General features: G+C 39.6%; 1 protein-coding gene across 2 annotated transcripts; it reads right to left on the bottom strand.

The window, feature by feature from the left end:
• Positions 1-383: 383 nt before the first annotated feature.
• si:dkey-172m14.1 (uncharacterized protein LOC567451 homolog) lies at positions 384-8,664 on the bottom strand. Of its 2 annotated transcripts, none has more exons than XM_061818304.1 (6): positions 8,300-8,664; positions 5,802-5,859; positions 5,566-5,713; positions 4,770-4,866; positions 4,368-4,624; positions 384-3,647 (listed from the first exon to the last, which is right to left on the bottom strand). In XM_061818304.1, the coding sequence occupies exons 1-6, from the start codon at positions 8,538-8,540 to the stop codon at positions 3,078-3,080; spliced, it is 1,371 nt and encodes a 456-aa protein (XP_061674288.1). In that variant the 5' UTR covers positions 8,541-8,664; the 3' UTR covers positions 384-3,077. The 2 variants fall into 2 exon arrangements, with proteins under 2 accessions (XP_061674288.1, XP_061674287.1); XM_061818303.1 differs by having other exon boundaries at positions 8,285-8,664.
• Between the last annotated feature and the right edge of the window lie 2,072 nt (positions 8,665-10,736).

Raw genomic sequence — 10,736 nt, forward strand, 5'->3', positions numbered from 1 at the left:
TTAGTTTGACACCTTTGAATGTGATAAAGCTCTTCTGCCAAACTGCTACTTGTTCAGAAGTGAGTTGAGGTCACCGGCCCCATACAGCGCTTGTTTCTCAAATGTCTCATAAATCAAGGCAAAAAAAAAAAAAAATCACTTGAACGGTGATTCTTGTTTATCAATTTTCAACCGGTAATTTTACTAATCACGTTTGAACCGCTCAAAAACCTCAACCATCCAGTTTTAATATACCTTTACGATGTGTTCTATTTTTGAAATAGTTTATCTCCTGTGTGCATGCTAGGATATATACAGTATATATGTGTGTATATATATATATATATTTTTTTTTTTCTTCTTTCTTTTAAACTCCTTCACCATGGTTACAGTGCACACGTGCGTCTCCAGTGACCTTCACCTTAAAACTCTTTATTTTGGTCTCTTTAGTTAAAGTGAATGACTTACCCTTTGGAAACGAGGCCTGTTTACTTGGGTGTCTTGTAAATTACAGTCAACCTGTAGAGGTGAGAGTAGATCCTTCCGCAGCACTGAAATTGCGATGATTTAATCCAGAATTACCTCTCTTATACACACTATGGAAATGCTCTTGCTAAATGTATTACCTCGTGGCATATTGAGCCTGATAAAATACAAAGTCCTCAGTAAAATGATGTATTTTATATATATATATATATATATATATATATATATATTGTATCAAACAAAGACAACAAGGTGGTTCAAGCAAATCAGGTATTACAGTGCAGTGACACGGCAAAAGTCTTAAAAGAACAAAAGATACATGAAACAAAATATTACATACAATAACATCTGTTTTGATTATAATCGATCTTTTGATTTCATCATCTTGCATACGTGTTTATGTAACGCTTTAAGTAGTATGCATAGATAAAATCAAAATATATCCATTTTGAATGATTTTTTTTTTCCTCTGTCTAAAGAATTCATTCATATCATGATCTGTTAAAATACTGGAAAAGATGTCCTTCCTCCAAATTATTTGATAAAACCAGGCACTTGAATACATTTTTGTGACGGTGAGCTTTTTTTGGTCACTTTTAGCTTATCATATCAAGTCAAAACCTGCCAACTCCAAGCACAAATATGCATGAACGCAAAATTTAACCAGATTATTAATAATTTTAGACTTAACTGTTCATGTAAAGTAGGAAAGAATGCATGAAAACAGTTGAAGGCCTCTAAGAACAGTCTTATCCCAATGCCTGGATCAGACTACAAAACAAATTTTGGTCTTTCAAGATTGTACTATCACAGACTCCTCCCATTAAAATCTTGCTGTACCGCCATCCAATAGTGGCAATACTACATGGTTTATTCTGTTACCACCTTATCCTATCTTTTAAGATCACTGAGCTCTGGTAGGCATGGCCAGAAAACGTGTCACCTTACACTGCAAACGGATACAACTGTTACCATAACGACAGCAAGTTGTTGTCAATGGATTGCTGCTGGAATGTCGTGGGGAAAGCAACGATGGAAAAGCCCTGTGATGTCACAGGAAATGACATTTCAGACTGTCCTTTCAAGCATTGCTTGAGGTATGTTTTATGTATATTTAGTACAATATGGCTCTCAAGTAGGCAAGAAACCACTGAGCAAGCTAAGTGGTGGCACTAATGTTTGTACATACAGAAAAATGCCAGCGTTCTGTTGAATCATGGACAAAAGCTTTGGCAAACATTGGTTTGTACACATGAATAAATGTATGCCAATTGCAATCTTTTTGAGCGACATCAAGGTGCCGCTGGCGTAGACTTGCTGTTCACGTCACTACACGGCTATGATATTAAAAAAAAAAAAAACAAAACACCATGCTGCACTTGTCATTTTGGCATTGTGAGGTTATCGTAAGGCCAAATGGTTTGTCATAAGATTATCTCACACTACAAGAGGTTTTGTTCTGAAAAATTTCCTGTGATGGCTAAATGGGTCAATATCAGGCTAAAGTCCTGTAGTACAGGGTTCGGGAACCTATGGCTCACAGAACCCTCATAATGACATACTGTATGCAACAGGGGTGCTCAATGTTGTCAATGTCAGGCAGTTTTGGTCGATCGCGTGACCCCCCCACCCAAAGTGAGCCTGAGGTCTTCTTTTTTTTTTTTTAATATTGTGGCAGCAGATGTAACTTTCTCTAACAACTACCGACTGCAAGGCCACACACTCTTCTACCTAATTTACCTTGCACCACCCCCCTCTGCTCTTAAAGGGCTACACTCATAATTACAAATGTTAGTCCTTACACAGCCTATCAACGTTGTTTATAATGACAGTGTGCTTATGGACCGCCCACCCACCACCGGAATTTTTTTTTTTTTTTTAACACAAACATGCCTCTGTCGGCAAGCATTGTTGGCGAGCTCACATAAGTGGGGAGAAATGGGAAAAAATTAAACCTGCAGACTGACAAATTGTGAAAACTTGGAACGCAGTCACATACTACACACTTCGGCACGTATCGCATCACTGTACTGACAATTTTTGGTTCTACCTGTCCATATGAAAAGTCTTTCTCACATTTAAGAAAAACAAACAAAAAAAAAAACATTAAGATGTTCACCATTAATTGATGGAGGTCTCAGCGGCTGCATGAAGTTTAATTTAATGACGTATGAAACAGACGACGAAGTTGCATTAATGGTGAGAAGTACTTTTGTCATCATTCGTTAGCAACAGCATAATGTTATTTAAATGATTTAGAGAATTATTGTACTCTTAAAGTGTTAGTCTAACACAAGATGCACAAATACACTTGTATTTAGATTTAAAAATATTATATAGCTCTTTTGGGATTACGTTTTATAATATTTGCAGTTTATGTCTCTCTCAGCCTAAAAGATTCCTGACCCCTGCTGTAGTCTAATCCAGGCATTACACAGTAACTTTATTTACGTGCCAACAGGTTAGAACCTTGAGATACATTCCACATACCAACATCATATTTCAAATTAAAAAATGATATGCACATTTGAGGACTCTCATATTTACAAAATGTCAGTGTTTATGACTTACACAATGGTTTTCAAGACTGATTTGTCTTATTTGGCTTCGCTTCACTCATCCTTTGCAGATGGTGGGAAAATAAGTGAATAGGCTGGAGGAGGTTCATCAGATTGAGACAGGAAGTTGGTGGTGCTCGTGTAAGAAGGTGGTTCGTAGGATGGAGCAGAAGGAGCTAAGTCTAATACCGGTGGTGCTGATGGGCCTGGCGGAGATGGATTGGGTGGAAATGTTGGAGCAGTTGAATGAAATCTTTCAGGATTCGGTAGAGGGTGCACAACAGTAAATGATGATGATGATGATGATAATGATGAAGTTCCTGGATAGAAGCCCCACGCCATGGGTGCGACGGGACTGGGATTAATGGTCGAAGGACCCGCATAGTTTGTCGGATTATCTGAGTAAAACGGCGAGGGTGCCAAATATGCTTGGGCCCCTTGGCCTCTGTGTGGGGATGGAGGATAACAAGCTGCGCTGGCTGCAGCAGGGGGGAAGTCACTGTTGTGTGGGGCCCAGCTGGGCCCAGAAAAAGCACCCTGAGAACTAGAGGCTACATTTGGAGGTATGATGATCACTGGGAACGTCACCTCAGGGTCGAAGGCAAAACTTATGTCCAGATACACCTGAGGAAGAAAAAAAAAAACGACGCTTAACGTTTATACGGAATTACAAGATGACCTCAATGGCCGGATGATGTGAAGTTGGCTTGGTATCTCATATCTGTCTGCCAGTGGCACCTTAATCGTGTTAGACGAGCGGTCTACCTACTGCACGGGATGGCCCAGCAGGTGCAAGTTTACAATGATCATCAGACCCACACTGTCAAATGCGAAAGGCAGATGTCGGAGGACCCTCCCTCATTGCCCTTGTACGCTCAGCTCGGCGCGGACCAGTCTGCCAAATGGGCAAAGACCCGAAGCGGGTCTTGTGCTTGCACAAAAATGAAGACACGCCAGTTTCAGCGCTCTGCCGTAGTTGCAATAACACTGAAAAGAGAGTTTAAGGTTTCTTCCTTCGAGGTGGTAGTTGGTTGCTCATGCGGGGGTTCAGTTGTTCACTTAATGTGTTAGGAACATGTTTCTTGAGCTGCTCCATAGCTAACGTGTCTTGAAATCACCTATGTTGTGAATAGCCACTAATATAAGAATCGAATATTGAGTTTGAGACGATTTTTCGAAAAACATTTTTTGTCAAGAACCTCATGTTCTGGGAAGTAATCAAAGGAGAGTAAAAAAGTCAAGACATGAATCCACTCAAAAAAAAAAAAAAAAAAAAAAAAGTCACATCCATATAAAAGCTGGTTTACATTGAGAAATAATGTCACCGATGTTTATATACAATACCTTTAAGGAGTATTCCACTGAGATGATTTCACAGTTTTTGATGGTTGGCTCCTGATTTGTTGGAATCTTCACAGCCCACCTGACCTCCTTCTCTGAGCGGGGTCCAATATTTTGGCTGGCCAATTTGTTGATGGTGATGCTTTCGTGTTTGCTACTACTTCTGGCACTGTATACGATAACCTGGGACAAACGCACTTTGGGAATCATGTCACTCGACGAGTTGTTGTTGATTTTTGCAACAACCAACACTGTTTCTCCTGTGGTAACCATAACACACATGAATTCACAATTTATTTAGGTTAAAAAAAAGTTGTAAATATGTTGTACATTTTCTGTGAATGCATAGCTAAATAATAAAATCCAGCATGAGGTCACATATATTTGAATGTACACATTTCTAACCTGGGGCGTAAGCCGTCTTATCAACAGTGACCTTCATGTGCACTTTTCCACTTGAGAAAATCCCCAACTCTTTGTCTTTAACTGCAACTTGTTGTAACTAGAAAAGAAGTCCAGAAAACAAAACATTTGATGTGTAATGTTGGATTGATTTTAGCATCAAAATTTGCCTGAGGAGGGTTAGACTATCTTTTATGTAATGATGTTTTGCTGTTTATGAAAATACTTTTTCTACTGAAGTATAACCCCCAACCGGCCAGGTTATTATTCAAGGCGAGGTGTGTGGTTGTTTGTTTCTATGTGCCCTACGATTGGCTGGCAACCAGTTCAGGGTGTACCTCACCTCTTGCCCGAAGATAGCAGGGATAGGCTCCAACACTCCTGTGACCCTTGTGAGGATAAGCGACTCATAAAATGGATGTATGTATGGATAAATTGAAGAATCTCTATGGGTGTGAATGTGAATTTTTGTCTTAATTGGATAGCAACCAGTCCTGGGTGTCACCCAAAATCTGCTGGGATAGGCTCAAGATCACCTGTGACTAGAAGTGTTCTGATTAGTTAATTGAAAACTAAGCACGCATCATTGAATATCATTGTCATTGATTTGATTGCTGAGAGCTGTTATTTCATTTGAAATCGTCCAAATGAAATTTTACAGGGAAAAAAAATACATGCAAAGTACATATGTTGATTAATCAGTGGACAAATCGATTTAATTTTTTTGCTACCGATACCCCTACCCACGACCCTAATGAGGACAAGTGCTACAGAATTTGGACAGATGTATTTTACAAACCATCAGAGATTGTAGGTGCGGGATGGACTTGGAACGAAAAATTATCACTTTGTCAGCGGTCTTGTCTACTTTCCAACTTCTCAACAGCTTGGCTTCAAGAATGTAGACAATCTTTCCGTGGGTGCCCTTAAAACTTGAAGGCATAGTCCTGTAAATGGAGAAGCCCACACACACACACCATAAGAGTGCTTGCTGATAATAGCACAGCCATTGCTATAGTGCCATGTGTTACGTACCCTGATGGGATGGTAAAGCGGAAATTATACACATGGACACCTTGGGGAAGCACAGTCTCTGCAAAATGTAAAAACGATTCATTTTATGACTCAAAATTGGAATGAGAAGACAGCTGATATGGATTCTAAACATCACAATGAAGGAAAGGTGCAATATGAACAGAACTAGCTCAAAATGACTCAAAAGGCTGTTCCTGTTACCACTTTTTATTAGTGGGGAGCAACTCCATAGTTTCCTTCCATGCTCTCTTCCTGGAGGTGTTTTGGTCTCCATGCTTTTTGTTCATAAAGGGCATAATTGTTTTTTTTTTTTTTTTTTTTTTTTTTTTTTAAAGGGGATAACTTTAAATAGTAAAATGTTCAGTTTGTGTTTTGAATTTCAAACCCGTCTTTTGTGACACTTTTTTGAAACACACCTCCTACATACAATCTTGAACAGTACAATAAAATTCGGTGGCCATTTAGGATTTTCCCACCGCAGGAACTTCTCTAGCAACCCAAATTTTTCGAGTTCCCTCAAGTGTCCCCACCGAGGGAGGGGGAACAAAAACAAAACAAAAAAACAACAACCAGGGTACGGAAGGATCCCCATTGATTATTCATTCATTATTTTTCATTTATTTTGAGGGGGTGGGCTGTGCTGAAGAAATTTGAATGTTTGACAAATGTCAAATCAATCAATCAAAACCCTTGAATGTCATTATATGCTGTGCATACAATGAAAATGAGTGCTTCTCCAAAAGGTGCATGTGTGAATAAAATAGAATAAAAATAGCAGAACATCTTGTGTAAAAACAACAGATAAATACTTGCATCAAGGCACAGTTATTGCTAAAATAAATAAATAAATAAAATAAATAAATACACTATTTTTTTCAATCTTATGCTCCCTGTCCAGGATTTGGTAGATTATTAAAACCAAGGAAAGCAAACATAAGTGCAGTTGCATAATATTCCAGTACCGTAATGTTCAGTGGTTTTGCGCTCAAGGATTTGATGGCTCTGGGGAAAAAGATGTCTTTGGATCAGGTTGTCCGTGTTTGGTGGGACCTGTATCGCCTGCCAGAGGGCAGCTGGTTATACGGGGGGTGACCAGGATGTGAAGAGTCCTTTACAATATTAGTGGCTCTGCTGTGTTAGCGAGAGTTGGCAATGTCCTCTCGGGAGGGCATAGAGCAGCCAGTGACGTTCTGGGCACTGTTGATCACTCTTTGTGGAGCTTTCCTGTCCGCTGCTGTACAGCCAGCATAACACACATTAATGCAGTATATGTCTGCACAGAGCCTCAATTACTGAATGCCGCATTCCAAATAAGATGAAAAAATATTGAAATGCAAAACTTTATATCACCGATGGAGCGAAGTCCGCCACCGCGTGGTCTGCCGGCGCCACGGGCTCGCAAGCGAGATTTTCCGCCACCCTGGAATCAAGGTCCACCACTGGCCAATACAATCGGTCGCGAGGGGGAAAAAAAATATTTGTTTGCCATTGAGCAAGACAAGGGAATGAAGCGGGGCTTTCTTTCTGTTTATACGTATGTGCAAAGTATTTGCAATGTACAGTCTCTTTACATACAGTATACCAAATGTATTCACATATAGTATCTCAATGTATTACACAGCTAAAAAAAAAATCTGAATACAGTACATGTATTCAAATTTTGCCACCCTGGTACCTGACTGGTTACCACCAGCCAGAACTGCCTCACAGCTCTGAGGACCTCTGTTCAAATTTGGCCTCTCCTGTGTGGAGTTTGCATGTTCTCCCCGTCCCTGCATGAGTTTCCTCTCTCTTCCTAAAAAAATTAAAATTGCCCGTAGCTGTGAAAGTGAGGGTGAGTGGTTGCTTGTGTGTCCTGTGATTGGCTGGTGACCGGTTCAGGGTGTATCCTGCCTCTTACCCAGACTCAGCATGCCTGCGACCCGAGTGAGCAGTGGCACGGAAAATGAATGAAATACTGTATTTTAATTTATTGACATGCATCCGTATGAGAGTCAGTTCTCAACAGCCTCACCTAATTAAATTATTTTTTTAACCATACATTTGGGGCGTGCCTCATATCAGGAATAGAAACTGACCTTTTCAGGAACTGAAAATTTGGATTCACCCCCCACCTCCACCCCCTCGTCGACAATTAGTATTCCGTCCACGATGAGGGGGTTGCCACCCTTCAGTCTAGTCACCCCCTGGCTCCGCCCCTGCCTGTGCCAGCGACATCTCGCGGCAGGCAGAAAAAATAATTTTCCACATGATGGGAGGGGTGTAGCGCAAAATTAAACGACCCATTTTTTTTTTTTTGCATTTTTTGTTGTTGCATTTTTTTTCTTGGTTAATAGTTACCACAACTTAGTTTAAATGTATTATTAATGTTAATAAATATTATGTATATTATTATTCAATACTTATTACCTAATCAGCGGTATTAGGTTTGAGGGAATCATAGAATAGGGATTTGCAAACATGGGGCATGCAACATGACCTACCACTGGCGCATTCACCGATAAAGAAGTGCTTGAGTTTGAAGTATCTTCGGCTTGCCGAGTGTGTTTGGTTGTGGTTGCCGCTCCTCGTCGTCCAGCGCACTTGAGCGTCCCCCTTCACTTTGACGAAGAAGCTCTGGACGGCGGTGGGCTTTTCCACGGCCAGAGTCACTTTCCCGGCTATGAGGTCCCCCTCGGAGAAAGTCCTGTCCTCGTTTAGCGCGTCGTAAACCAGCGTTAAGCTTCTGATGGCTGGCATGGTTCAAGAGTGGAAACGCGCTCGGGAAGAGGGTTGAAGATGAGAGTCGCGCAATCGATCGATCCGGAATTATTAACCGTAATAACGTTCCTGGGCAGTCATTCGTGGCGCTTGGTATGTTGTACAGGCCACTCCCTGTGGATGGCAACTTTCCAGCCATGCAAAGGTCTCTGCTGCCATCGCACGTTCAAAGAAGAGACTGAAGGATAGCGAAGTACAAAATAAATAAATAAATACAATAAAATACAATGCTTTTGAGTACAAAAAGTAAATGTCACCAAACTGGGTCATTCTAGGTTTGTAGGCCAATCAAGATATTTGGGGGCGAGTTTTTGTCAACCATGAACAGTACAGGCTACATTTTTGGGGGAGATATTTATTTTCCTTAACTATTTTGTTGTGTTTGTAAAGTAAAAAATATTCCAAAAATGTTGCCGAATAAATCCTGTGGGATTAAATGTTACAATGTTTTTTAACATTAACTACATTTTTAGTTTGGCTTACAGTAACAGCATTACTAAACAATAATGCTAAAATCATTCACAAGGCCATGGATGCGTGGATCTGAATCTGTTGCGCCAGCTTTATTGCTTCAATCAATCAATCAACTAATGCATTTGTCATCTTTAAACCGTAAAAAAAAACATTGTGACAAGGCAACGAGAAGAAACACCATACATGAACTATATAAGTAAAATGTCATCAAATAAATTCTCAAATAAAGTTTTTGTTTGATTTAATTCTAGTAAAGATAAAGATCAGATCATCTCCAATATGCATTTTCATTTGAGGTTGAGAGATGGCATTAATGCACCCACCGTTGCCACTGGAAAATTAAAAGTTTTGCTGTAAAAAATAATCACTAAAAATCTTTAACAATATGTCAAAAATACATCAAGGAAAAACAAAAAAGGTTTCACCCATCTCTTGTAAATATCATTACATCATCATCCTGAACCAAATGTTTGAGTGCCAGAGGCATTCATTGCAGTCTGCATTATCTCAAAATACCAACTTGTTACTTGACAGTAACTTGTTTTTGTTTGTTTATGTAGTTTAAGAATTTTTAAATGCGATTGCTAAAAAAAAAAAAAAATGCCCAATGGGTCTAACATTAATTTAAACCGCATGCATTGGTTTCGTAGCTTATTTTTGTGTTCTCCGGTTTGAATATGGAGAAATGCCTTTTAAGTGGTGCACGCAAAAGAACTGGTTTCGTTATTTAGGTTGGCAGTGCACTTTATGAGCAGAATTTGGCACGCGAATCCCAGGGCTTGAACACAAATTGTTTTGGGGGTTCACATAGTTTGTAGAATCACGTCAGGGCTTGAGTTTAACTACAACTGTATCTCAGTAGATTAGAATACCACAGAAACTTTCAGTTGTTCAATTAAAAAAAACAAACTCAAACATATTGTAGATTTATTAAACACAAATACCTTTTAAAGAAGGCCAATTCTTCCAGAGTTTCTATTATTAAAAATACTTTTGTGTACAATTCCAATTCCTTGATTTGGAAATATAGCTTTTTTTTTTGGCAACTGTAAGCAATAACTGTCAAACTTATAAAATCATAAAATATGTCACTGTAATGGGTAGTGAATCAATGTTTCACTTTTGACTTGAACTACTGAAATGAATGCAGTACAAATTTTCGCAATATTTAAATGTTTTTTTTCACCTGCTTCAACGAGCGTACATCTTGCTTCTTCCTCGTAGCTGTGGCTTTTAAAGAGAGCCTCTGGTTGAATTTACTTTATAATTGCTCCCTTAAAAAATATCATCAGACTGGCGCGGCATGGTTAACAACTAGTGAGCACATCTGTCTCAAGGTTCTGAAGACCCGGGTTCTAAAATGGCCTCACCTGTGTAGAATTTGGATGTTCTCTGCACCTTGGTTTTCTATGTGTACTCCGATTACCTCCCACATCCGAAAACTTCCACGTTAGGTTGATTGAAGACTCTTAAATCATTGTTAGTCTCATATGTGAATGAATAACTGGTTGTTTATGTGTGTCCTGCAATTGACCCCTCCGTACAGGGCACTTAACCACGCCTCCTGAAGTTACGTCACCCCACGTGTGCTAACCTCAGACAAACAATTAGCAAAAATGGCGGCGCAGGAAGAAAAGACTAGAATGAAATTGTCCGATTTACCAGCTGATTTCTCACTCGCATTCTTAGCGAATAGTGAAA

The sequence above is a fragment of the Syngnathoides biaculeatus genome, chromosome 4, assembly GCF_019802595.1.
Source record: "Syngnathoides biaculeatus isolate LvHL_M chromosome 4, ASM1980259v1, whole genome shotgun sequence".
NCBI lineage: Eukaryota > Metazoa > Chordata > Actinopteri > Syngnathiformes > Syngnathidae > Syngnathoides > Syngnathoides biaculeatus.